The 27,991-nt window shown below is 41.3% G+C and overlaps 2 protein-coding genes across 2 annotated transcripts in view; one reads left to right on the top strand and one right to left on the bottom strand.

The window, feature by feature from the left end:
• The first annotated feature begins 293 nt into the window (after positions 1–293).
• LOC146675250 (uncharacterized) lies at positions 294–1,482 on the top strand. Its single transcript, XM_085400354.1, has 4 exons — positions 294–441; positions 671–798; positions 900–953; positions 1,070–1,482. Exons 1-4 carry the CDS (start codon positions 399–401, stop codon positions 1,355–1,357), a joined length of 513 nt encoding a protein of 170 aa, XP_085256480.1. The 5' UTR covers positions 294–398; the 3' UTR covers positions 1,358–1,482.
• Positions 1,483–6,190: 4,708 nt separating this feature from the next.
• Positions 6,191–27,991, bottom strand: part of sema4f (sema domain, immunoglobulin domain (Ig), transmembrane domain (TM) and short cytoplasmic domain, (semaphorin) 4F) — a 58,900-nt gene continuing 37,099 nt past the window's right edge. The window contains exons 2-15 of the mRNA XM_085400353.1: positions 16,323–16,471; positions 15,894–15,953; positions 12,011–12,109; positions 11,522–11,630; positions 11,267–11,386; positions 11,019–11,170; positions 10,760–10,941; positions 10,309–10,450; positions 9,213–9,426; positions 8,856–8,965; positions 8,609–8,760; positions 8,313–8,368; positions 8,001–8,191; positions 6,191–7,883 (exon numbers count right to left, since the gene is read on the bottom strand). Of these exons, the coding sequence (XP_085256479.1) occupies positions 7,176–7,883; positions 8,001–8,191; positions 8,313–8,368; positions 8,609–8,760; positions 8,856–8,965; positions 9,213–9,426; positions 10,309–10,450; positions 10,760–10,941; positions 11,019–11,170; positions 11,267–11,386; positions 11,522–11,630; positions 12,011–12,109; positions 15,894–15,953; positions 16,323–16,471 (2,444 nt within the window). The 3' untranslated portion in view covers positions 6,191–7,175. The remainder of the gene's footprint in view (positions 7,884–8,000; positions 8,192–8,312; positions 8,369–8,608; positions 8,761–8,855; positions 8,966–9,212; positions 9,427–10,308; positions 10,451–10,759; positions 10,942–11,018; positions 11,171–11,266; positions 11,387–11,521; positions 11,631–12,010; positions 12,110–15,893; positions 15,954–16,322; positions 16,472–27,991) is intronic.

The raw sequence follows: 27,991 nt of genomic DNA, 5'->3' as shown, positions 1-27,991 counted from the left end.
GAGGAATTCCCACGCAACATTAACCTCTGTCTCACTTTCACAGTTCAAACTGGGGGAGGGTCTCCTAGAAATCTACTCCTAAATTCCTGACATACTCAGGTCTTTATTACATCGAGGACAGTGTCAGTGTCTCTACAATAATTCTACATTCTAACACATTTCTAAACTCTAAAATAGGCTACGCATATCTTCAAAACTTATATTATTAAAAGATTATACTGACTACTAAGTACAATTTTCTATTGACAGAAACAAAACTGAAAGTCTGAGGAAGCTAACTGTTAATGGCTCTGCACGCAGACCACACTGCAGCACACCCAACCGCATGCCCACACACAACACACACACACGCGCAAAATGGGAGGTGTCACCACAAGCATGTATAAAAGAACTGTGTGATGAGCCGTATCTTTGTTTCTTCATTCATCAGCTTCATCACAGGTAAGTAACTCACTATAACATGGTTTATACAGACTTCACATTTTCTTATAAAGAAATTAAACGTTTTAGATTGAGTTGTAATTTGAGTTTTTCAATTGTGATTCTTTGTAAATCTTTAAAGTTGCACTTTTTAAAATTTAAAATGATAACTCCACTGGATAATGAAGATGTTCATCTGTAGTTTGTAAACCTTCAATTCAACTCTTAACACTGTACGTCTTTGGCTTAGAGACAGAGTTTCTCAGAAGAGTGATGGCATCAGTGACTGTTTGCAGCACCACCAAAGGCTTGTTCCTCATGTTCACGCTGCTGTCTCTGGTTTCCCTTTCAAGTGCTTGGATAGACAAGGACCAGCTGGTAAATTGTTTTTTCTTAACCTTCAGTAATTTTGCGAGTCACCACAAACAAAGTTGCTGTTGTATTTTTTAGTGTAACCACTTGTATATGATTGATTTCAGACACAATTCAAAGAAAACTATCAGAACATGAAACAACATCTGGACAAACTGAAGGTCAGTGCATGTTCAGAGAACTGCAATAAGAAACTCATGGATATATATGACCAAATATAACGTTACAACATAGTAAACTGCCTTCCTGTAATATGAAACTGTTAAATTTCCATCAGGCTCAGCGTGAGGAAGAGGTGAACTTCAATTCCGAACTGTTGAGTGAATACTTGAAGCTTATGGATCCGTTTATCGAAGTGATGAAGAGATCTACGAAAGATTCACCTGATGGTTTTTATGAAGAAGTCACACTTATGGAGAGCTATAAGAATTTAGTGGCGGTGATTAAGGTTGAAATTGACAGGAAGAATAAGAACTTGGGTGAGAAAATGGAGGAAACTGAAAAGGAACTGGGAGAGCTGAACAAACGCATTAAATGCATTGAGGAACACCGAGATGAATTGTAACTTCCATGCCAGTCATTTCATTTTTCTTTAACAATCTGTTGTATCTCTGGTTAGTTTCCATTTTATTTATTTATATATATATATATATATATATATATATATATATATATATATATATATATATATATATATTATAAACTGCAAACTGCCATACATTAAAGACATTTACCTACTACTACTATTGTTTCTTTTCCTCAGCAACATAATGATTAATTACCTGGTCACATTCTTGTGAAATGCAAGTATGCCCTCACCAGAAAGTTTCTGCTGTTTAATTGATGATGGTATTTATAATTGAATACTATAATAATAACTATTATTATTATTATTGTTAGTAGTAGTAGTATTGCGAATGTTTGACCTTTTGTTTGTTGAGACCAGTAGTAAAACATATGTTATTTTATGCCCGTAGTCAAGGTAGTTGAATTATGATAACAGCTGTAGGACATATATTATCCTCTAGTTTAGATGGTGTGCTGTGTATGTAGTTTAGTTCTCATTATACTCTTGGGTTAAAAGAACATAATCATTTTGTAGTTCATTAGATAAAGTGTGCATCACTCTGTATCCTTGATCGGCTGTGAATGTCTTACACTGTTTTCTTGACATGCTTTATTGTTGAATCATAAAAAGAAGGTTGTGAGCAGGAGACTGTGTGTCTAGGGCAGAAGAGATAAACCACATTCCACACCCCCACCTTCCTTAGAGCAGAAAGACAGGGAGCCAAGGTCAGGAGCCAGTCTTGCTAAGAATTAGAAAAACGTGTGAAGATGTAGCTTTTATGACTAGGTGGGGGTCGTCAGAAGCGGCTGTGAAACTCGTCGCCATTTCGAGACATGCTGTGAACCCTCTGCAGGCATCTCTCCCGTCCGGACGTTCTAAATGCTCTTAAGTGTTGAATTGTATGAAAATAAATGATTGTTGATTGAGCATTTATACACCGAGTACTGTCCTTCCTTCAGCCCAAAGATTAAAAGAATTGGGAGAATTCAACATGTTTTGTTTTTTCATTTATTTGTATAGTGCTACAGCATTCGTATTTTTGCATTGAATTGGGTTAACCACATAACCACTGGCACAGACACCCTTGTTAAGAAAGCCTGATTACTGGTGCATGATGGTAACTGGAGAAACGCATTCAATGTTTGTCCATAATGTACTTTCATAAGCATCATGCTGCATCTTACACCTTTACTAGTTTCCTGTATTGACTCCTTCCTTACACCTCACTCTCAGTAGTCAGATCATGTTTTTTGGTCCCTTCAGTTGTTTATTATTAATGATCTTCAGGGTGATTCTTAGTAGTGATGGGATTTCTGGCTCTTTTTAGAGAGCCGGCTCTTTCGGCTCCCAACCGCCTCTTCAGGTTGTTTTGTTGCTTTAATTAATTTATTATTAACAATAACATAAAATTATGCACAAAAGGAATTACTAATGTAAAAAAAAAAGTGGTTTTATATATGTTTATATATAAATATATGCGGTGGCCCCTAGAGACAAAGCACGTACAAACTCCAAAGCACATTTCTAGCGTTAACTGAACTTCCAAAGCAGAGCTACTAGATCACTTAAATTACACAATTGAAAGCATATGTGTATTGTTTGTGTATTTACACACAAGCACGCATATATGTTCAAATAATTAAAAAAAAAAAAAAAGTTCATTTACCTGTTACTACCACACACCAAATCCGGTTGTTGGTACTTCTTGGCTTGTGTAGCCACTAGGTAACAAAAGCTCAACACTGCGCCCAGCATCCTGGAGCACTTCTGTTGTCTTTTGTACATGTTTTGAAGTTTGTACGTGCTGCTTTGTCACTTCAAAGACCCGGCTCTCAGAGCCGCTTTGTTCGTTTGGGCATTCGTTTATATACAGTTCTCTTGAAGTCCCACCATCCATCCATCCATTTTGCTCCGCTTATTCGGGGCCGGGTCGCAGGGGCAGCAGCCCAAGCGGAGAAGCCTAGACCTCCCTGTCCCCAGCCACCTCCTCCAGCTTATCGGGGGAACTCCAAGGCGTTCCCAGGCCAGCCGAGAGACTCTCCAGCGTGTCCCGGTGGGACATGCCCGGAAAACTTCGCCCAGGAGGCATCCTTGTCAGATACCCGAACCACCTCAACTGGCTCCTTTCGATGTGGAGGAGCAGCAGTAGCTCTACTCTGAGCCCCTCCAGAATGGCCGAACTTCTCACCCTAACTCTAAGGGAGAGGCCAGCCACCCTTCGGAGGAAGCTCATTTCTGCCGCTTGTATCCGCGATCTCGTTCTTTCGGTCACTACCCACAGCTCGTGGCCATAGGTGATGGTAGGGACGTAGATCGACCGGTAAATTGAGAACTTCGCTTTTACACTCAGCTCCCTCTTCACCACGACGGACCGGTGCAGCGTCCGCATCACTGCGGCTGCAGCACCAATCCGTCTGTCGATCTCCGGCTCCCTTCTCCCATCACTCGCGAACAAGACCCCGAGATACTTGAACTCCTCCACTTGGGGATGAGTTTAAAATCATATGCACAAATTTAGGAAACAAAGTTATTTGCATCCATTTACCTTTTACCCTTTTTTAACTAACCATTTCAAACTATTTACAGAACAATCAGCTGTTCTACATTCAATAAGATGCCACACAAATTATTTGTGCCACTTCAAAAAAATAATTTCTGTCCAGTATAAAGGAGAACATCACAGCCTGATGCCTGCAGGTCTGACTGCAGCAGGTGTATCACTCCTGATTCTACCTGGAGACAGCAGTCACCTCATTGTTCTGACACACAACACAAAACTATCCACAACACTAAACACTAACTACACAAGACAACGCATTAACTACACAAGACCAACTACACACTACAAACACGCTAAACCTCACAAATCTCTCACACCTCAAAACTCACTCTCTCTTTTTCTGCTGTATTTCTTTCTCTCGCCGTCACTTCCAAAACTTGCCCCTTTTCCTAAACAACCAGATATCATGTTGCCATATCATTTTTTGATTGGTTGACATGGTGCATTTTTCCACCAAAACGAACGGACTATTTTTTTTGTTTTTTGGTCATAAGCAGAGTGCTTGCTAGCACTGTCCTTAGACAGTAAACATGACGAAACTATTAAGGAAAAAACACCGTATCTATTGTTTATCATGACTCTGGTTTTACGTGGCCTATCAACACAATTTAAAAACTGGTATCTATCACCTTGTTGCTTTGTCATCTTAAAGTGATCGTGTGATTGGCTTACCACGACTACTTTATTCTTCCTCAGTCAAACAGCAGCGGTGACAGTGGCAAGGGCTCTGGCAAATCCAGAGAGGGGAAGACAGGAAAAAACATTCTCTCCTCTTCGGTCACACACTGCTCGCTGCAAGCCAATCTCCAATCACTCACAATAAGAATCTTCTCAGGAAACACAGTGACAGATCCAGGAAATCTATGTAGAGGATACACATTAGCACAAAGGCACAGAACCAGCAAGAGCTATCAACTATATTTTGAGTCACACGACGATCCAGCGATGAGTAGCTGCCATCCTCTGGTTTAAACGTTGACAGCGATAATGAGGCACAGGTGTTTCCTCTTCACAGGTGCGTGGGCCGAGGACGTGAACCTGCAACGAGTTCCACCCAGGCGAGAGAGGGGGAGAGAGAGAGAAACAAAAACACTACTGATCAGCTGCCTGCTGATTCACCAGGGCGTGACTGAAGAAATCTGCGAAAATTTTACCTGATGGTTTTCCTTGAATTGACACATTTATGGAAAACATTGAGAATTACGTGAAGGAAAGTAAGGCTAATATTGTCAGGGAGAATGAGGAGTAGAGTGCTGCGTCTTTATTTACACTTTCACTAGTTCCCTGTAGTGACTCCTTCCAGACACTTCACTCTCAGTAGTCAGATCATCAGCAGAGTATGCACAGCCCAGGCTCTCTTTCCTGAGCAGATAGGCTTCATGTCAAGTAACAACTATATGTTGGTGCTGAATCAAATCAGTCAGTTGGGCAGTACTTTTAGCTTGACAATGCTGTCATGGTCCTGGATTGCTGACCCAGTGTTTTGTGTTTTTTGGTCCTGTCAGTTTTTTATTATTAAAGATCATCAGGATGATTCTTAGGTTCTTTATTATTAAGTTTTTCAACTGTGTCTCTATAGTCACCTTTTTATGTAATATATTGTCTCAGTCACCCATTGCACTTTGTCAAGTTGTCTCTTGTTGTCTATGATCTTGTTCTCATGTGTCTTGGATTCTTTGGATTTCTGAGCTCTATTTCTAAACTGTTTGTACAGCATTTTGAAACCTTGGGGCGACCGTGGCTCAGGGGTCCTTGGGCAAGACACTTCACCCAAGGACACATTCAGTCTCAGGGCAGACTGACTGAAGCTTGCCTCCACCAGTGTGTGAATGTGAGAGTGAATGATAGTGGAATTATACAGCGCTTTGGGTGCCTTGAAAAGTGCTATATAAATAAATGCAACCCATTACCTTAGCATGTGAGCAAAAAAAACCAAACATTACTGTATGAATGATGAATTATTGGAAGTCAAAGCTCTACAGCAGACATGTGGGAAATTGATGAACTTTACAGCTCATCACTGTATAGTTAAAGAACTGAAAAATGAAAGGATGCATTTGCAACGGTGTAATATAATCCATGTATTTCATGTACCAAGGTACCCACACTCAGTCATAGACACAAACAGGACCACATACACACTACGGTGAAGACAGTTACACAGACATGAGGCACAGAAGCTGCTTTGTGCATTCAAAAGAAGGACACGTCACTATTTGTTACATGTCCCCACATCCATGCTTTTAGCAGACAGTACGGCAACAGGATAATAACTTTTTAAATGTTTTATTACAAAACAACGTGACAAAACAATACACTTTATGTTAAAATCCACACTCACAACATGAGGTGATGGTGTCTTTGAGTCTATAAGGTCCATTCCTAGAGACTGAAATGAATTTCATATCCTTTGAACGACTTCTGTCTCAGTGATGGTGAATCTGAGCAGTGACAGAAAGCAGCATTCAGTTTCTCGCGTCTTCGCTGCAACTACACTTTTCCACAGTGACACAAGTCTGACGGACCTTGAACCTATCAGCCTCTGCACATCTTCGGCAGAGCAGAAAGGGACAGCCCCGTCACAGTCACTGCAGTCCATGTGAAGGCTCCTCAGTGAATTTATGGTTCTAAATCTCTGTCAGTGACGTTTCTCTGTTTGAGGCCCAGGTCTGACCGGGCAGTCTATGGCTCAGCAGTCCTTTGGTGCCTTTGAACCCATCGAGTTTTGAGATTCAAGTGGTGTGTGTGAGAAAGAGAAGCACAGACAGCAAGAGAAAGAGAGACAGGCGGTGAGAGAGAAGTGCACTTTTCCTTTCCAGGAGAAGCAAATGAGAGCAAACAACAACAGGGGTTAAGGAGAAAGACAATATGGCTTTTCCATGTCTACAGATGTAGACGTTTCATCTTTGATTCTTTGTAATATTAGAATTATGTAATCGCTCAGTTTCAAGTCCATTATCACCTGTTCACACTGCTCATATTTACATTTATATGTACATCGGCAACAGCTCTCATCCTGAGTTACTCATTATAAGAAGTCTATACCAACACTGTCATATGATTTCTGTCCTGCAGCTCTCTCTGTGCATAACAGGTCTCTCTCACATGCTTGGACATAAAGTTATATTTCTCATAAATCTCTGAAGTCTCTCTCACGTCACAGCTCGTATTCAAAGGCATTTGGCAGTAGCCACTTTGCACTGATTCCAGTAGTTTTCAGGTTTTTTGGAGGATGCAAAATGGTATCGAACATTTTCATATCGAACTTTCTTCACACCTAGCCAGCGGTGCTGGTGATTTAAACATGGTAAAGCTGGAGATCTCCTCTTCTAGTCTTTTCATTCCTTCCCCCAACCCATCCCTCAGACCCTCCTCCACCTCTTCTCCCTCCCCTGACTCTCTCTCTCCCCCCTCAGACCTCACTCTCTCCCGCTCCCCCGTCCTTCTGTCCAGCATATCTGGTGATAGAAATTCAGGGCCAAGCCTCCTCCCGCTGCCGCTCGTGTTGCAGTTGGCGTACAGAGAATTCCCATGGCCGTTGCTGGAGTTGCTGCTTATCAGAGTGTCGCTGTAACTGTGCCCACCGTTTCCATGGTTGCTAAGGAGCGTGGTTGTTGTGGTTGAAGTCGCCGTCCCGTTTCGTTTTTCCGCCATCCGGAATCCATCCGAGAAAAGGCTGGAGCTGCTGGGAGATTGAGGAGTGGCCGAGGAACCCAGCAAGTCCCGCCCCTTTCCCGATGACAACGAATTATCTGGCAGGTTGCGGGCAATCCCACACCGCCGTTTCACAAAGAAGATAAGGACGGCGACAAAACTTAAAACTAGTAAGATGGCAAATATGTACAAGGCCAGGATATGACGACCTTCGGATGTTGATACTTTTTCGACACTGGGAGCTTCTAGTGTCAGATAATAGGCTGCTCTGCGGCAAGGGGTGGGGTCTCTGACTGCCGGCCCCCCCTCCTAGATGAGAGAAATAGCACAGACAAAAAAAAGTCCTTATTTTCAAAAAAAAAAAAGCAAAAACAACAAAAAATGACAAAAGGAAAGCAAACACAGGCCTGCCTCGTAGCTTCATACCTGGCACGTGCAGACATAGTTTCCCAGATTGTCGTCAGTGACAACCACCTCCAGGTCAGAGTTGTGCTGCCTGGTGTGTCTGTGGGGAGGATACTCCCAGCTACAGGGCCGAGGGGACAGCTGGACGCACGACAACAAGAGGCGCAGGCCCCGGAACACTTGCAGCACTTGGGGCGACGGATTGCAGCGACCTAGAGCGGAGGGCGAGAACGGAGACGGCGAATAGCTGATTAACAACAGCAGAGGCATTTTCACTCACAATCACACTGGACAGCGACGATCACGTTATCTTAAATGAAAGTATAAACTTACCTTCTGCTACATTACACTTTTTTAAGGCAGCGTCTACCACATCACCGGGACCGGGCCTGCACACAAGGGCAAAATTGTAACATATTATATGTTATAAACGCTTCTTACATATAGCTCAATTTTCTGTATTACATTTCCATTTTTTTTTCCTTAGGAAAACATTGGTACACGAAAGTATTGCTGGAATAAAAATGGGTCACTGTGGTATTTTATAACCTTATACAGCTGCTGCCTGCCTTTCATTTCCATTTTTCTGGAAAATTTCCAATTCATTGTGATATTCCTGTAGTACTCACTCTTCTGTTGTTTGCTTGCAGGCTTCCTCCTTTGTGCTCCACACACAGCCCAGTCCTCTGGCTCTGGCGCACACCTCACAGCTGCGATACAGAGCGCAGCCTTCAGCTTGGACACGAGCCAGAGACAGAGGGCTGCCCACCAGAGCGTGGCCCTGCAAACACGGAGAACAGTTGCAGAATCGCTGAGAAATGGAACGAAGCACGGCTGTGCTTATAGTATGTGTATGTACACGCACGTGCGCTCTACCTTGTGCAGTAATATATTGTTAACAGGTTCCTGTGATGTGAACAGAGGAGTCTCCTGCAGTAAGGTGACATTCTGGCCCACTACTGCCACCTGGTGGAGCTCCCCACGGTCTGCAACACATTTTTTTATTTATTTTTATTTATTTAATTATTTCACATTCGTGTCACAACTTCTAATACAACTTGTGAAAGTTTAGGTTTTTATCAATTTTGCATTGACTTCAGTATTTAATTTCTAAGGACCATTATCTTTATCTGTATCTTAGTTCAGCTTTAGGGAGCTGCCTACATTAACTACAATTTTAAACGCACTACAATTTCTATATCCTCCTGTCGTCTCTATTGTCTGATCTCTCACCTGTTCCTAGATACAGCACTGCTGCCCTCCGCTCCTCGCTGCCGTCCTTCAGATTTACAGCCAGTTTGGTGTAACTGATTCCCTTTCGAACCAGCAGGGATGCTGCAGTCACACTGTTCTCCATCAGAGGGTGGTCTCTCACAAATGTCAGCACCTTGTCAGGAAGTTTTAGCGAGGACTCAAAGCCCTCAGCCTTTAATGCACTGTTTAAACACTATTATAAAGAAAGGAAAGGGTGTGTCTTAGTAATTTATGGTAGTAAAGTCAAATAAAATGCATGCATGGTACATTTAAAGTTTGAACTTCCAGAGGGCTTCACAATATTTCATATGTGCCTCCTTTAAAATGTGAAGATATCATGTTTTTAGAAATAACTAAGGTATAAATTTAACCTGGAATTTATTTTCATCTATTATTTTTTAATATATACAGCTGAGAACTCTTGCAAAACCAAATGTTATAAAGTCTATACATCCGCCTCATCAGAGTTCACATTATAAATGCACTGGATGAAGATTTGTGGAACTAAAATCTGAACAGAGGATTGAAAATCAGCCTGTACTTGAATAGATGGCTAAAATTAAGATAAACAGATGGCTGTACTTTTGAACATGTGTGCCACCCTGTTAAATATAACTGTTAAAATAAATATATGTACACCAAACATATTCACTAACTTCTCACAGATTAAAGAAACTGTGTTTTTACTCTGACCTTTTGGGAAAAGGTCAGAGTAAAAGAGTATCTTTGGATCATATCCAGAAGGACACGTTGCTAATAAAAGAGAACAAACCTCATTTAACCTCAGTTTTAAATGCCAAACAGATCAAGTATTTTTGGCAGGATAAAAAAATATTGGACCAAACAAGTTACGCCTTGGATCAAAGAAATGATTCCTAAACATCCACTAGACAAATTCACATAATGTCTCCTCCTTTCTGAACTTTAAAGAGGATGTTCAGTGTAAACCAAGCATTATTTAGATTGTAAAATCTTCTACAACAACAATAAATCATCCGTGATGTTTGCGGGCTGCCATATTTAGATTCAGAAAAGCAGTGTAAATCATCGAAAATGTGAAAGTGCAGTTTAATACCTGGCCAGGCCGCGGTGAGGGGATCGGCTCATGATTGATCCAGTTGTCGCAGCTTTTCTTCAGCTCTTTAAATGGACCATCCAACACTTTGCTGATGTCAGGTAGGCTGAAAACACACACGGCCGACAGGTCTACTTGCTCCCTGTGAGAAAGGAAAATAAATGTTTAGCATGATGCTAAGTATGGAAGGAAAAAGTTCATTTTTTAAAAAAGAGTAAAATCACATCTTTTTTTGGAAAATAAGCATGAAGCTACAGCAAGTAAACAGCTTCATGCTTATTTATACTTTTTATATCATGCAATTGAAAACTGTGAATGAGCCTGTATTGCACCATATCCACTGATAGATCATCTATATTTGTCTACAACAGCAAGAAACTACATTTCCAGTGTTACAATATCTCGTATGGCCAAGGCTCTGCTCTGGCCTCTTGGTTACTCTTTGGCTTACCACTGGGAGGTGAACAGTCCATAGAAGTGTGTGCTGCTGGGGTCGCCTGGAATATGTTGCATGGTGAAAACATCAGTTAGGACGTTATAGCGCTGGCCGCTGGGCTTGTCCTCGCACACCAGCTGTGCCTTGAGAAAGGTGGTCCAACGTCGCTGCAGAGTCTTCATCCCTCCCACATCAGACTGAACAGACAGAGTTAATCTTAACAGGGATTCAATCATATATAGGGATCAATGATTCAGTCAAGACAGTGGGTTACCTTGCAGACCCGGGCCACCCTGGGTACTTTGACTTTGGTGTAGAAGTCATACTCTTTGGCCACCTCGTTAAAGAAGAAGTAGATTTTGTCATCGTCTCCTGTCGGGTTTCCTGCGGACTGCTCTATGAAAGCGGAGCTGACAAATTCTGGGTCTGAGAGAAAAAACACCCGCAGACACACAGTTCTAATTATCCTTGTGGGAAAGTGTGGGGTCAGCATGTGTGACTGTGGGCAAATGTGTCTCTTACCGCTGAGCCAGTTGATGGATCGTTCAGTTCGGATGCGCTCCTGCTCAGGGCCCGTTGCCCGGGAGATGTCGAAGAGTGTTCCCAGGAAGTTGCTGGTAGCTGCTGTGTAAAGGAGACCATCTAAAAGGCAAAAAAATGAGAGAAAGGACAACGTTTATTTTATATAAAGATATCAAGAGAGCTTAAAAACTCTTGTTTAAAATTTTCATTTTGACCAGGAAACTTAATCAGTCAATCACACACAGTGGTACTTACCTGCCATAATAGCTGTGTAATGCTGACTAGGCTCAAAAGGACACTTTCCCTTCCCTGACTCCATCCTCACCACTCCATCAACTTCTTCCAGAGTAAATGTAGTGGCATTCTGCAGAGAAGAGAAACAAAGGACTTATATTTCCTAATTAATTACAGGCTTTTCTGTCTGATCTCGCACAGATTGCTTATTGGCAACTTACACTGCTTCATTCATAATTCATTCATTATGAACTCCTAAAAATAGTTACTGTGAGAAGGTGTTGCTGAAGCCTGGAAAAGTCTTTAGACCTCACTGCAGGTGGTGTATAAACGCATTATGGGTACAAGTGTGGGAGATCCATCTGCACTCATTAATGCTGCATGTGCAAACTCAAACCCATTATGTAACCATATTGTGGCTCGCCTGTCTGTATGTCTGTCTGTTTGAGCGGGGTCAGAGGTCATCATCATGCATCAGTCGCTAAACTACAAGCGCATGGACGCACTCACCAAGAAGGCACACTGAGGGTCGAAAGCATAGGTGCCGCACACATAGATGCGACCATCTCCCAGGAACTCCAACAGTCGGATGTAGTTCCTGCAGTCGCCCTGCAGGGGGAGACAAACAGTAAAAAATAAAGGCAACATAGAAGGCAAGATACTGTATCCATTTTAAGCTCGGTTTAACAATCAGGACATACAGCAAATATGTTCATAATTACACATGTTTAATAAGAGTTAAATTCACATTGGATTAAGAATGATTTCACTGAGTGAAAAAGGGCAATAGGTATGTTATATGATAAAATAGTCTTGGTCTACACTGATATATAAATAAGTTTTGTTATAAACATTAACTTTCTGCCTTTTTTTGTTCTTCTTGTTGCTGAACACCAAATGATTAATGATTTTCAAAAATGTTGTGAATTTTGAGACAAAAAGGTGTTTTCTTCATGAGCCGTTTTAAAGAGTTTAAAGGGTAAAGAGTTCAGTTTTGAACAACAAAACAGGAAATTGGAGATGCCTCGCTGCTGGAGGTGACACCTGAGATTCCCACTGCTATCAGCCGAGGCCTCACACACACACACACACACACACACACACACACACACACACACACACACACACACACACACACACACACACACACACACACACACACACACACAGGCATGAAACTTGAGATCATCCACTTTCATGCATGACACCAGATTACACATATATTTGAGCAAACTTTATTTTTCTTTCCTTATTGTCACACATCAGAAGCTGTTGTGGAAAAACACTCTCACTGTCCCATGCCAGTTACCAAGAAACCATGACGTAAGCAATTTCTACTAAGCTGTGTGTGTGTGTGTGTGTGTGTGTGTGTGTGTGTGTGTGTGTGTGTGTGTGTGTGTGTGTGTGTGTGTGTGTGTGTGTGTGTGTTGCACTGTGAGCCATCCTGGATGAGCTCCAGGTCTGATTCACCTCCCCAGAGACCTGATCCTCTCTGATGCACAGATCGTGTCACTCAAACCAGCCCTCCATGCTGGTACAGCTCCACGTGAGTTGGACAGAGAGCCAAAAAAGAGAGCGAGAGAACAAGAGAAAGACAGAAGTGGAGCTCAGGCTGGTAACAAAGGGATCAGCCTGGGATTAGCTATTTCATTGGCCCCAAATTAACCCCATTCATACTAATAAGCTTCATTCACAATCTGGCATGGGGGTGGCTCGAATGGCTCTATTCTATTCTGTTTGATTTTATTGAATTCTTTTGTACTCTTGATTAAAATGGCCTCCAATTATACATCTTTCATAGTAAAAACTTTAATGACTTTGGTGCGCAACGCAGAAATAAAAAGTCCTGCCACCTAAACATCTAAAAGCTTTTCATGCTTGCTGACATTTACCTGCTCAAAGCAATCTCCCGGTAATTACTGATGTATGTGTGTGAGAGGACATGGTCCAACTTTTTTTTCCTGACCTCATGCTCCGCGCTCACCCTCCATTATCTCTTTCTGTCCAGCACTTTTCTCACTGCTTCTCTTCTGCAGACTTTCTCCTTGCAAGCACTTCCACAACAGTTTTGACAGTGCAGCATATCCAGTGATGCTACTGTAGTACCTGAAGTAAATTAAGTAAATATTGATTGACAGGGGTTGTTTTCGTCTTTCCCTCAAAGCCTCAGCTTAATTTGATTTAATTTGAATTATATAGCACCAGATTGAAACAATAGTCATCTTAAGCCACTCTATATTATAGGGTTATAAACAGTAACCGAATCTCCAACGATCCACTTTGAGCAAGAACTTGGTGACAGTGAGGAGAAAAAAACTCCCTCTGAACCTGAAGATGACACATTAGTGCAGTTTTAGTGTCTTTCAGCTGAATGACAGACAACTAATTATGAGTAAGGACTCGGCAACAGCAGGAAGGAAAAACGTCCTTTTCACAGGAAAGAACCTTCAGCAGAACTTGGCTCAGGAAGAGGAAGCCATGTGTTGTGACATGTTGGGGTGTTGGGGGTTACACCGGAAAAGATTCAAACTTACAAACCAAAAAATCCCAAGAAGCATTTAAGATTTTAGTATCAGTGAAGCAATAACTAGTAAAGTATGATGACTGTATACATGCACACCCACTACTTACTAAAGCTTTGACGTTTTCTTACACCTTATGATGAATGCGATGACAGAATTAAACTCAAGTCAGATCTTTTATCATATATCCACGTCTTTTCCTGTAATCCTGTAGTTAGTAATGTCCTGCTGATAGGAGTAAGCTATTACTAACGTGTCCTTATTTGTCTCTGAGTCTGCAGTTTTCACATGATTCACACACACACACACACACACGGGCAGGTACTCTCTTGTTGAGTCTATTGTCTTGTCTCTGCAATCTTCATTTATTCTCCCCTGCACTTCCTCTTTCTCTATTGGTTCGACTCCCCTCCTGCGCCCCCTCCCCCACTTTTTTAAACCATCTGACTCACGTATATTCTTGTAATCAATGCCTTTGTAGAAAAAAACAACCCTTTCCTGGCTTTATCAGTCTATCACCTCCTTACAGTAGAGAACAGCAAACTGTGCTGATGATGTTTATGAAAAAGCAGGTCAAAACTAATTGCACTTCCTTCTCTTTTGAACCGCTGACCTTCCACTGGCTTTGTTTATCTTTGATTTGAGAGATTTTCTTCTGCTCTGATTCAATTTGGAGCATTATCCAGTCATTTAAGGACATCTTTTGTGTTTTTCACAGGCCGCACACTCCACTATGCCAGCAAAAGATCTGGTTCAGTCTGTTACTTTTTGTTTAAACCAATAAATCAGTCAGGTACAAGAAATGTAGATCAAGTGTGTGTTTCTGTGAGCAGTTTGGTCAGAGCAGAGTAACATGCTGACATGTACAGTGGAGTGGATAGTGCGCTCTAGTTGATCAGTTTCCGTAGTCAGTTACTGGACATCTGTGAGTCCACATCCACTTCATTCTGGGTTTTCATCTCTATCGCTCTCTCTCTTTATATACACACATGCACGCGAGCACACACACACACAGACCCCTACTGGGGCATTGGCATAAATCCCAGAACTTCCCATCCAATGCCCAACAGCACAGGTTTGTAAAGCACACACAAAGACACACAAATGTACGGCACAGCACAAAATAAAAGCAGAGACATGTGACATCTAAGTCTTTGGTGAGATATATATATATATATATATATATATATATATATATATATATATATATATATATATATATATATATATATATATATATATATATATATATATATATATATATATATACATATATATAAGCACTAACCTCCTCTTTGTCTACATTGGTTTCTCTTAATGAAGACCTAGACTTTGTTGCATGCATCAAAATCTTTACAGCTTCAATCGAGGACCATGCGCTTAGTCATGTGCACCATTCATGTATATATGGGTGGAGTATGAATGGACTCCTATACATATTATTGGTATATCTGATAAATGCATTGTCTCCTCAGTTGCAAAGGCTGGGATTCGTCATAGCTTATTATTAATACCTTCTAGTCCACTGTGTTTATGTTTATCCAGCAATCTTTGTAAAACAGTTAAGCCAGATATTCTCATTTACATAGCAACTCAATTAATATTAGAAACGATCAGCGTAGTTCATGGACATTCAAATGGTTCATTAGATTTTATCTGGGTACGACTGAGCTGAGTTCCTGCAGGAAGTACAAGTTTCAGTGCTGGCTGTGTTTTCCAGTCTGTTCTTGGGTTTCAAACAGCAACAATGGAAGTCAAAGCCACATTTCAGAATAGCAAGATTTAAGACAGTACTACAATTTTGCATTAACACCAGTTTGGCTGAACTACACAAAAACAACACACAAGCAGCACACATGCACTGTTCTCACCTCTGTCTTTCCCTTTCCCTCACATGACTTCCTCTTGTCGTCTGAGACGTCCCAAATAATCTGCAGGAAGAAAGAAGATACACAGACGTAGTAAGTCTGTCAGTTTTCTTATACACAAAGATAATACAGGCTTTGGCAGAGAGCACCAAATACAACACAAAATACATTTAATGCTTTAAATCCACAGCTGTACACCGCTGTCGATCAAAACACGCACTGTTAGAAAGAGTTTCACTTGTTTGCTGGTAGGTAGCATAACAACAGTAACTGCAGTGACTCCAGACACGCTAACACAAGTATGGGACAAGTTTGACTATTATATGGACGTATGCGACGGGGGACGTATATATCCTGATTCTTTTTGATACACCCTGTATTCAGTGGTTTAATGCTGCTGCCTGGTTACTCACACACTGGCACTGCGCCTACCTTTAATGGTTTTTTTTCATTGAGCTTCTTGGTGTCTACAGCCAGTATGGCATCCCTGGCACCCAGGAACAGCATGCCCGATGAGCGGTCCAGCAAGAAGGTGCTGAAGTTTGCCACATCGCCGAAAGTCTCCGAACCCAGAATGGTGTCTGTCAGACAGAGGGGGTGAGAGGGGGTGATATATGTCAATAACAGGATCTAAATGAATTTGGAAAGACACACTCAGAAAACAGGGCTTGGAAAAAAAATACATCTGTTCGCTGCCTCCTTGACCCATGTAACTGTGGAAACAAATGGTTGACAGGATGAGATTAAGCAAACACCATATTCCCAGCAAGAAGTTCTAAAGAGATAAAGGGATGGAGGGATGAGAATAGGAAGGGAGAGATGAGCGTAACCCGTGTTTCACACTGTCCTCTTACACAATCAGAGCAGCAGATTAATTCCTAATCTCTCTGAGACTTTTTCATTGTTCTTTTCACTCGATGTTTACCGCCATTTTTCTGCCCTTCTCTCTCTGCAGTGATATACTGTTTACAACAAAGGCATCTTCCAACTCTTCCGTCCTTCCTTGCAGCTCTCTGGAAACAACCTTCTGTTTGCCTCCTTTTTAAACGCCGTCCTCGTTCAAACGCAAATCCACTGCAGAGGAGGAAATACAACAAACTAAATTATGCATAATCATAATGTATAATACATAACTGATTCATCTTCTACATAATATATGGTGTGTAATATCAGCCATAATTCTCTCCTTAATCTAAAAACTATCAAATGAATCAAATCCCCGAAGCTTTTAAATTGTGTTCCAGCTCTTGCTTGCTCTCTCACTCAGTCACTCTCCCTCCCACTCTTTCAGCTCTAGGACAAAGCGTGTGTGTGTGTGTGTGTGTGTGTGTGTGTGTGTGTGTGTGTGTGTGTGTGTGTGTGTGTGTGTGTGTGTGTGTGTTTGTGCGTGTGTTTGTGCGTGTGTGCGTACTGATGTCCCAGCTGCTGAGAGGAAAGAGCACAGCTGTGTGCTGAACTTCTTTTGAGTACTGGTGAGCGATTGTGTGTGTTTGTGTGATTTAGCAGTTTTTTTTAAAGTCCTCCAATGTCACCCTTTTTTAGCCTCACGAAGAAAGCCAGACACGGCTTCGCCTCCAAAGAAGGCGGGGCCGGCGATTGGTTTCGACGTCCCAATCAAAGACACAGGAACACAAAATAAAGAAGCGCCATTGCACCACAGATGACAAATCAGATGACAGATAAATGCTAATGAGTGCAGCATGTGGTGTTAATTTAACCTCAAACAAACTAACAAGAGCAAACCAGATAATGTGCATTACTCACTGCACTTGCACAATTAAACAATTAATGAATCATGACTAATGACTAACAACAGAACCAACTCCCATGTTTGTTCACAGGGCAGACGTGGCTTTATAATATGAGAAACTGTATTTATCACCTATATACACACATTTACTGTCAAACTCAACACCTAGCACCTAAAATCTAAAGAAAAGGTGTCCAACATAAAGCCTGGGGGCCATAATCGGCCCTGCAAAGACTGCAATTCAGCCCGTTAGAATGCTTTGGAAAACATGAAGGAGTGCAAGGAGTTTTTGAACTGTTAACTGTATTTTCATAGTTGTTACTAGAGATGGACCGATCCGATATTACGTATCGGTCCGATACTGACCTAAATTACTGGATCGGATATCGGCGAGAAATAAAAAATGTAATCCGATCCATTAAATATCAAAAAAGCACCTCACAAACTCGTCTCATAACCGTAGCACGTCGGAGCAGTGTGGTCACGTGATACAGCGGCTGTGTGTATTTGTAGTCTGGCTACCAAACCAGCATTTCATCTCCGAGGAAGTTATCCCAGAGAGAAGTAAAGCAAGTGTGTAAGTTCCTCTCTGAATGTTTGTAAAGCATTCCCGCCTTAAGCTTAACAACCGATATATGGAGCAAGTGCCTCTCTCTCTCTCCCTCCTGCTGCTACTTCATGAAACTGCTTAATGATCAGCTGATTGGCTTTTCTGTCGCGAGTCCGTGTCTCTTGTTTGTTTTTGGCCCACTTTGCACCAGAAAGAGGAAACCAGCGGCTGAACAACAGCAGCACGTTTAAGCTTGATCAGCTGTTGTTAGAAGTTATTTAATATTACTTTCTACTCCAGGATCTTTTTCTACGTAGCTGACGCTGGTAACTGTGCAGGGGCGGATCTAGCAAAGTTTAGCCACGGGGGCCGATAGGGCATTAACAGGGAAAAGGGGGCACAAAGACATACTTTTCTTTCTTATTCTCATTTAAAATGTCTAGCTTTTAATAAATAATTATCTGACACCCAAAGTTTTAATCTTATGTAAAATATATAGAAGTCCATTACTGTATATAGTAACTGTTAAGTCTAATATACCCTAGTAAGCTATAGTACTTTTTCCTTTGGGAAAGTACCATCTGTGAATTCTGCAATTCTGTTGAAGAAAGATGTTGAATTTATTTAATTATTCTTGAAAAAATAATTAATTTCTGTGCATTTTTTTTTCACACTGCATCAAATTAAAGTTGATTGCATCGATTAAGCATCACAAAGTGGAGGGTGGAGGGTGGTTCCCTATTTTTTTTTTTTTTTTGCTGGTAGTTTGCAACCCTATTAGTTAGGTTGCTTAATATTTCTGCTAAGTACTCTTTAAAATACCAGAATAGGAAGGATGGAGTAGGTTTAAGTTTATTAGATTGATCAGTGTTGCTGAACTATGAAATATTTTGGGCGCAGTGTACTTTTTACACACAGGTATAACAGAATAGCTTTAGTGCTGTTGTTTATTTAAACTTGAGTATGAACTTATACAAAATGCAGCAAGATATTAAAAAACAGTTTTATTGATTAAAAAACACACTATATCGGATTCATATCGGTATCGGCAGATATCCAAATTCATGATATCGGTATCGGTATCGGACATAAAAAAGTGGTATCGTGCCATCTCTAGTTGTTACAGCTTTTTCTATTGATAAAGACCTATCACATCGCCATTAATAGCACAACAAATAGCTAAGTAATAGATAAATGACAGAAATGTTCCTTTTTTTCCACAATTTACTTTAGAAATTTCTGTTTTGTAACAATGGGTATATGGGTGAAACAAAAAAGAGCATTATTATGAATACAGGATAGTCTGGGCAATGAGTTACCAGAACTTCTTCTGTCATCTTACACATTTATCATGTAAAAAATTAGATGTTTTGTTGAATTTGCACTTCTTTTTCTTATATTAAGAGTTAAACTTAAATGACCATCATTTATGTCTGGTTTAAATGAAAAGTTTGTTTTCAAATGTCGAATCTCCAGCTAAGCACACATCTATTTCTTTAAAAAATCATGTGAATAACTTGAATATTCAGTGGTCTTAGGCTCAGAAAAATGATTGGAAAGCCTCTGGACTGCCCAGTCCACATCTTGAAGTTTCCTTGTGAACGGCACTGAACACAACACCTGTAGCCTTTCTGTAAATATGCTGAATCAGTGAGTTAAATGTGGTTGACAATACAATAATACAATACCTGATGTTTGAGCCCTGACTGCAAGATAAGATGGCACTAAAACATAGAGTAGCAGCAGCTCAAGCACAGAAAAGTCAGCTAACTGACACAGAACAGCCTGCTACAATCTCTCTGAAATCCCTCACAGTTTACTATGTTTACATTGTTTGCCATTTATGTTTACACTGCCTGTTCATTGCCTGCAATTTTATACAATTCATGCACTATACAAACCCTCAAAAGCTCCCACAATGGAAGTAAAGAGAGCAGCATTTATGGAACGTATAGTATAGATAGTGAATATTGCAACTGTATTATATTAAAGTTCCAGCGAATTACGATGGTTCACAGTAGCATCTGAATTCTAATTTAAAAGCTTTCTTCAGAACAACTTCTGTGGCTGCAATACAGGAAGTGATGTCAGATCCCTTCCTGTGTATGTATGTCAACATCTAAAGTTAACTAACTTTACCTGGTCTATAAATAAATGTGTACACCGCAGACCAGATAAGACTGAAAGCAGCATCACTTCTGATAATGAAACCAAACAAGAGATAACTGCGTCTGCATGCATGCTTCTCAGAAATACTGCATTACTTCCCCTTCAGTGAAAAGCCACCTCACCATCAAAATGGTCACGAACATGCTTCAAATCTACGAACGCCACTATAAGAGAACAAGCAGCATTCCTTTGTGCATTTCTTACTTAGAAATTAGAACGATAGAGAGGAGAGAATAATAGCGCACAGCCTCTATTATTATGCAGGGAGGGCAGGTGACACTGGCAGATGTTAGAAAAATACAGAACAGGCAATGCAAACAATCTAAAGTACACAAAGATTTGTTTCTTTTCTATTTAGAGGTAATTTCAAATTGGTGATATACTCCACAAATTACGTAGAAGAAAGCATTCCTGGAGGAAAATCCTGCGAGGACCACAAATGGAGTTTGAAGGAACACGACGGCCAATTTGGCAGCTGTCGACTAAATGATTAAAACGAGAACAATCATTTTCTTTCTTGTTATAGTGGGTGGGACTACGTCAAGTCACTTTTATAAATGGCGCTCGGCGCTGACACGGTTTTCCACTTAGAGCTCATCTGGGTGTCCGTCTGTGTGGCATGGAAAAAAAAAGACCCCAACATGCTGACATCTGCTTGTAACTGAATCACAGACATTTTCACGTCCCCCCGCCTTGAATCCAGACTCCCTCATCCAGTCAGTCTGTGTCTGTTTCCTGTAACATTTCACATGAATGTCATTTCTCATTCACTAAGAAGCCATCTGTTCGGCTAAAAAAGCCTCCAGGCAGTCAACAAGCGAGAGCGGCACTGATTTGCTAGTGGAGGGTTAGCACTTCCTGAAAAGCAGCCAATATTAAGAAGGAGAGTGAGATCAATATAATAAAAGGAGACACGCACACGCACAAGCACACATGTGTGTTTATGTGTGAAGTGTTGCCCTTGATTAAAAGTTTTTTCTTTTGGAGTGTGGCGTCCTTCTTTTTGCTTTTACACCCCGAGCTACTGAAATAAACAGCTCCGCTCCTCAATCTGTCAGTCAAAGCTGGCTTCAAATGAAAGACGAGACAGGAGGCAATAAAGCATTAGAGACCTCTCCCTCTCGTTCTCACTTTGTCTCCTTTTTTATATTTGTCACTTCTCTTTATCTGCTCTGTCATCATCCACGTTTTTGTCACCCTGCAGCTTCATAGCACCAAAAGACCCCAATTCTTTAAACTCCCTGCACTGCCTACTTCCTCCTGCTCGACTGATACATACACACAGAGAGACCCACACACAGAGCGAAGCAGACATGAGTGTTTGTGACAGAGGCCGAAGGCAAAGTCTGGAGAAATGTCCTTGTGAACTGGGAGACTCATGCACGTGGGTCCACCACCTGCTGTGCACCCTAATGTAGGGAGATGATTCCTAGAGCTACGCCATCTGCCCTTCTCACACACACACCTTCAAACCAATCCATCCAGAAACACACAGCAGAAGAGGCGCAACGAAATACTGTGCAGTTTCTTCTTTTTCATCCCATATTCGTCTTTTATCTTTACGATGGCATCGACATTTTTTTTCAAGGGTTTTATGAATACATTTGGTTTGACGTGTGTCACGGAGGGGGAAAGAGGATGCTGCGCAGGTTAGGGTAAATGCCTCCTCTTTGACGGCAGGAGACTGCAGCGCACAACCTACCGCATCCCACTTCCTGTGTGTCATTGGAAAAGGACACATGTTGCAACAAACAACAGGAGGTCAGGATTTTGTGTGTTTAATCTTTCAAATCCATGTGTTGTGCTGTAGAATAAAGTAGATTAGCACACTAAAGGGTTATTAGAATGAGGCCTGTGTTTAACCACTGTACAGCTTCTTCACAGCGTGGGCACATTGCTACATTAATGCATTTTCAAGCAATTTCTTCTTTTTTTTTTAGCTCTGTTTTGCCCGTCATGACCTCCTGAGGAACACATCTGGCACTTTAACTCGTGTCTGGTGCTGAGCAGATACTCTGTCAGAACTGCCCGGGCTTCAAATAGCATGAAACTTCTGTGAGACTGAAATAAATGGCAAAGTTACAGGTTGGTTGTAAAGCACAAAAAGGACCAAAAGAGTGTAGAATAATCCTGTATTCTCAGTAATAGAGCTACAGTAAAAAAATTTATAAATTTCTGTAAACTTAGATGAATTTGCCAGCAGCAGTAAAAGATTAACAGCTTCTGTCGAGCAAATTTGGTAAAATATAGATTTTACTGTTAGATTTTATTGTTTTCTTTTAGTTAAGTGAAAAGCAGCTAAAGCGTTCTGACATTCTGTTTGATTTGTGTCCGCCCTGTACATCTGCAGCAGCACAGCGGTGCAGAGGTCAGCATCGTTGCCTCACAGCAAGACGGTTTCCAGTTCAAAGCTGTCCTTACTCTCCGTGTACCTGGTGGCCGCAGGTGGAGCTGTCAGACAGATGAAGCTTTGAGTCGTCTAAGACTAGAAAAGAGCTACACAAAGGTGATTTGTTTTCCAAGTGCGCTGGTGAATAATCACTTACTCGGTGTGTTGCAACTAATTTTCCACCTTTTTTTAAAAGAAAAAAAGATCCATGTCTGCACCGTTACATTATATACAAAACTGTTCAAGAATAGTTTAATTAAGGTTCCAAACCACTAAAGTGCAAATAAGTACCCTCTGTCAAGGGCACAAAGGCAGGACTGAGTGAGGCTCACTAAGGTAATTTATGTCTTAACAGTGCACAGGGACCTGCTGATTATATCGTGATAATCATTTTTCTTTCCCCGCCACAAGCGCAGTCACACGCAGAGATCTGATTATTTCTTAGAATAAAGGCCTTTATTCTCCTGTGTGGATAAATACATGTATACAAATATAAAAGTCGCAACCACTAAGGCTCATTTTTAAATGCTGCGATAAGTCGAATGTTACTGAAACCACACAGAAGATGCAGGTTTCATCGAGGAATCGGGAAATGCACGTTAAAAAAAAAGCTTCATATGATGCATCTAGAAAACCTGGTGACCTTAAACATGCTGGCAAAAAAATCACACCCTGACTTAAAAGCGACTGGTGTGAGTATAAATGAATAAGTAGTCCTAATAGCCGTTGTGGCCAGTGCGATCCTCTATGCTGTTGCATGCTGGGGGAGCAGGCTGAGGGTCGCAGATGCCAACAGACTTAATAAACTGATCCGTAAGGCCAGCAATGTTGTGGGGATGGAGCTGGACTCCCTCAAGGTGGTGTCGGAGAGGCGGATGCTGTCCAAGATAAAGACAATGTTGGATAACACCTCCCACCCACTCCATGACATGTTGGTCAGTCACAGGAGCTCGTTCAGTGAGAGACTGAGATTACCGAAAAGCACCACTGAATGACACAGGAAATCATTCCTGCCTGTGGCCATCTCCCTGTACAACGCATCCACTTAACACACTGTTTGCTGCTACAACTACACATGTTTCTTTTCCAAATATTTATTTATAAGTGACTTATGTATGTATGTATGTATATATATGTATATATTGTACTATTCTTAGTTAGCGTATTGTCTGTCTTGTCTTAATGTTGGTTTAAAATGGAGCACTGTAACAAAAAATAATTTCCCCCAGGGATCAATAAAGTATTCTGATTCTGATTCTGATTCTAAAATACAAAATTCTCTCCCCTGCCATGAATCATTCATTCATTATACATTAAACATGACAGAGAGACAGCCAGGGAGGGAGGCCGACACAGAGAGTGTGTGTGTGTGTGTGTGTGTGTGTGTGTGTGTGTGTGTGTGTGTGTGTGTGTGTGTGTGTGTGTGTGTGTGTGTGTGTGATGGGGGTATCCATTAATAGTTTAATAAACTGGCTTTTGCTCTGGGGGACCAACCTTGACTGCAGGGCATTGTGGGACTGGACCAACCAGGAAGTGATAAATTATACACCTCCCTTGTTCAACTGTCAATCAAAACTGACGGGATGGAGAGAAGAGATGCAGAGAGGCGTACACACACAGGCTCCTGCCCCCACAGTCTCTCAACACACACACTCACGTGGAGTCGGCCCCTGCGGTGAGACAGGACACAGCTGCACGAACAACACAATCCCACACTCTGCAGAAACACACATTTATAGCACTATCATCCACTCAATGCAATTTTCCAATTTTCCAGCTGCTGTTTCCTCTGAATTGTTCTGCAGCAGTCAGGGGCAGACGCACTTCAAAGGTTAAAAAGGACAGACCAGATTTTGGCAGATTGTCCCATTGGGCAGCGCGCGCATCAGCCAGCTCCCCTGCTCCATGCTAGCACTTCAGTGTGCATTATGTTGAATGATAGCAGGCAGCCAGTGTCATCCAAAAGCTGACAACCATCATGTCTGTTACACGCAGCCATAAATCCTAACTGTTTGAGTGATAGAAATAATATGGTTAAGCTCAGTGTTGCCAGGTTTGATGCAGTACAAGCAGGTCAAGCAGGTCGAGCTGATGAGCTTTTCACCAGCGCACACCTAAACAACTGTTTTACAAATCTCTCTGCTTGCTTCTGTCAAAGAAATCACGAGAGAGGAATCCTGAATAGAAATCCATGGTGGGATTTTGTAACTCCGAAGACCCGACCCCCATACAAGGTCATCGTCTACGCTGTAAGAGCTAAATCCATAAACATCAACCCAGTCATGTTGTTGGACTAAAGCACTGTTTTGCATCTCCCTGATGCAAACGTGCAGATTTTGTAAATACAATCTGGATAGTAGATGTTAGGATTGAGACAATAGAATTCCCTTGTTGGGGATTAACCCCAGTCAAAGTGATAAGTGACAGTTCCCCAGTTGCGGCAATTTTAGCTCAGTTCTCCATTGATGCTTTTTATTAATAGAAATATTATTAAGCTTATATTATGCATCTGATGTCCATGTATAACCAACACTGCATTCATGACCGGGCTTCTCTGCACTTTAAATTAATGTGCATACGTGTGCGGGGAACTGGCATCATTGTTAGATGTAGAGAAAACAGGAATCTATTTCTGACTAGAGGTACAAGGTGAATCAGCGAAGAGTGCAAGTGTTATGAATTAACACAACTAATTAATCAACTAATTACCAAAGATCGAAGGCTTCACTATTGAATGCAAATGTTTTTTAATGCTGAAAATGAAAAATAAATTGCTTGTTGCTGTGTTTTACTGTCATTAATTAACTTTTTTCCTGTGTTTAGGCCACACGTTGTGCATTATAGAGGTTAGCGGGTAGCGCTCTCCACTAGCCTCCTCTGCTGACCCGCCTGCGCCAGGGGATCAGTGATGCCACAGCAGGGATGATGGAACAATTGGACTATGAAGCAAATCGCCCAATCCTAGCAGAACTAAAACCTGTGGGGCGAAAAGCTTTTAAAAGCTTCATTTGTGGCACAATGGGTTCTCAAGCAGCTTCTATCAGATTCGGCTGTTGAGCAGTTCCTGTTTTTGGGTAACCACTGAAAATGTAGTTATGAATCTGTTATTCTTCTAGTTGTTACTGTAGCATGAATTCACTTTGCTGATATAAAATAAAGGCTAAATAATTCCACTTTGAAGCATTTCAAATATATTTCACAATAAGAAGCATCTACTTCGATTGTGCATGTGTGTGTGATGTTTGGTTAACCCCTTGTTATTGTTCCTCAGCAGCTCATTGTCCTTGTTTTGACTGATGACAGCAGTCGGCTATTCAGCCGTATCCTGTTTCAAAGAGGCGCGCGTTAAAGTGATGGAGAGGGAGGCGGACAGCTCAACGCGGAGTGCTTCGGAATTTAAAATGAAAACGTAAACGTGTAAAGAGGAAAAGGCCGGCCCGCATCTTCGAGACCCCATGTTCGTTTATGATGATGAAACATCACAGTCGAATTTGTTGGAAATGTGTGACAGAGATCAAAAGGCTTCGAGTCAAAGGCAGACAGACAATCCTCCTCTTGTACTCCTCTGTATTCGCTGTGAATTTCTGCCTTGTATCAGATGTTAAATGGTCGCACAAGGGCACGAAGTCAGCGTGCCCAAAATATCCAGAGAAAGAGCTCATCATTCAGCTCTTATAAGCAGCAGTCACTACCGATTCAGCCCAAAGCTAAAAAGGCTAAAACCTAACAAGTGTGCGACATGTTTTATGTATGGACGCAATTGTTGATTTCACTGAAAAGTTAATTTCACTGAAGTGCTTGCAGCTGCGGTTTGGTACTTTTACACGTGATCAGACAAAATCCAAAGAGACACGCTTACCGCGCACATTAGATCAAGTCTTTACCACCTGTAAGAGTAACAAGTTTGAGTCTATATAGTAAAATACACCGATTATTTAACAGATAAACTAATATAAAGAGTGACAATAGCTCAAACACGCTGCAGAGGTCTTTTTCTAGCCGCCTGTTTTCCTTTGAGTTAGACATGATAGAGACGCAGCAGTGGGCTGCCTGCGCGTCTGTGAATTTCATCAAGTCAAATGTAACAGCTCGTAAGACATTTAACAGCTGCTATATTAAAATAAAAAGACCAATTTTGCCCCCGAAATGAAACAACTAAATGAAAAACGCAGTTCCGATCAGAGCGAAGTGTCGAGGTTTGCGTGACTGAGCTGAATTAATAAAGCGCATACTGAGAAACCCACAAAATCTTGGGGCCTTTAACGGTGACACGGCGTGTGTAACCGTTTTAGGAGCGGCTGCAAACATTTTACTCCTACTTGAGGTCACGCTGATGTGTTCTTTTTTTAAATTGTGTGTGAGTTTATCGACCTGCGTGCTACAGAAAACGAGCCTGCACTCCCCTACCGCAACGATGTAGGTAACTCATTCTGGTGAATATCAACCGAAGCTGTTTAGGCTTATCCTCTTTAGTTACAAATGAGAAAATTAGAAATATAATTGTAATTAAACAGTTAAGGTTTATTGCAATAATCTAACCTGAAGCTATAAATGTTAATAAATAGCAGGGAGACTCACAGGATTCAAGCTCTTCCTTGTTATAGTGTCAGGACTTGTCTACTAAGGATTAATAAACGATTCGCTAAAGATTCCGTCCAGACATGATTTAACAATCCAGTCAAAAAATTGAGCTTAGAAAAACAATTTCAGTTTGTTCCAAACTTTTGACTTTCAAATAAATGAGTCTTTTATGGGATACAGACAAGAATTAAAAGCTTCTGATAAAACCACAGTGTTAGATCTTATATATTGCACCTTTAAACTCAGACTTGGGATAAACACAGATAATATTTCCCTCGCTAATGTGAAAACTTTATTCTTTTATCAATGTGCCTACCTTTTAGTTCATTTAGGTCATGTAGTTCCGTTATCTGGCCTAAGCTCATAAGTGAAGACATCAAAAAATGTGAAATGACCGTGACGCACAGCATCGGCCTCACCTTTCGGGTTCTCACTAAAACTCCCAAGGTCCATGTCAAGCAAAGGAAAGGCTGGGAAACGAGAAATGAGAACATGCAGTATGAAGGAATGACAAGAGCAGAAAATTAGTGAGAGACACGGGGAGAAGGAGGAGTACGGGTGAAGGTGAAGCAGAGGAGGTCCAAGGTGACAGTGACTGATCATCCACTTCATCACTTCATGCTCTGCTCCTCTTCTGCTTCTTTGGGGATTTTTTTTTATTG

This window comes from Rhamphochromis longiceps, linkage group LG3, assembly GCF_057381845.1.
Source record: "Rhamphochromis longiceps isolate RC_006_pf linkage group LG3, R_longiceps_female_GT1.1, whole genome shotgun sequence".
Taxonomy (NCBI): Eukaryota; Metazoa; Chordata; class Actinopteri; order Cichliformes; family Cichlidae; genus Rhamphochromis; species Rhamphochromis longiceps.
The sequence above is the reverse complement of the archived record's forward strand: the minus strand, read 5'-3'. Positions and strand labels throughout refer to the sequence as shown.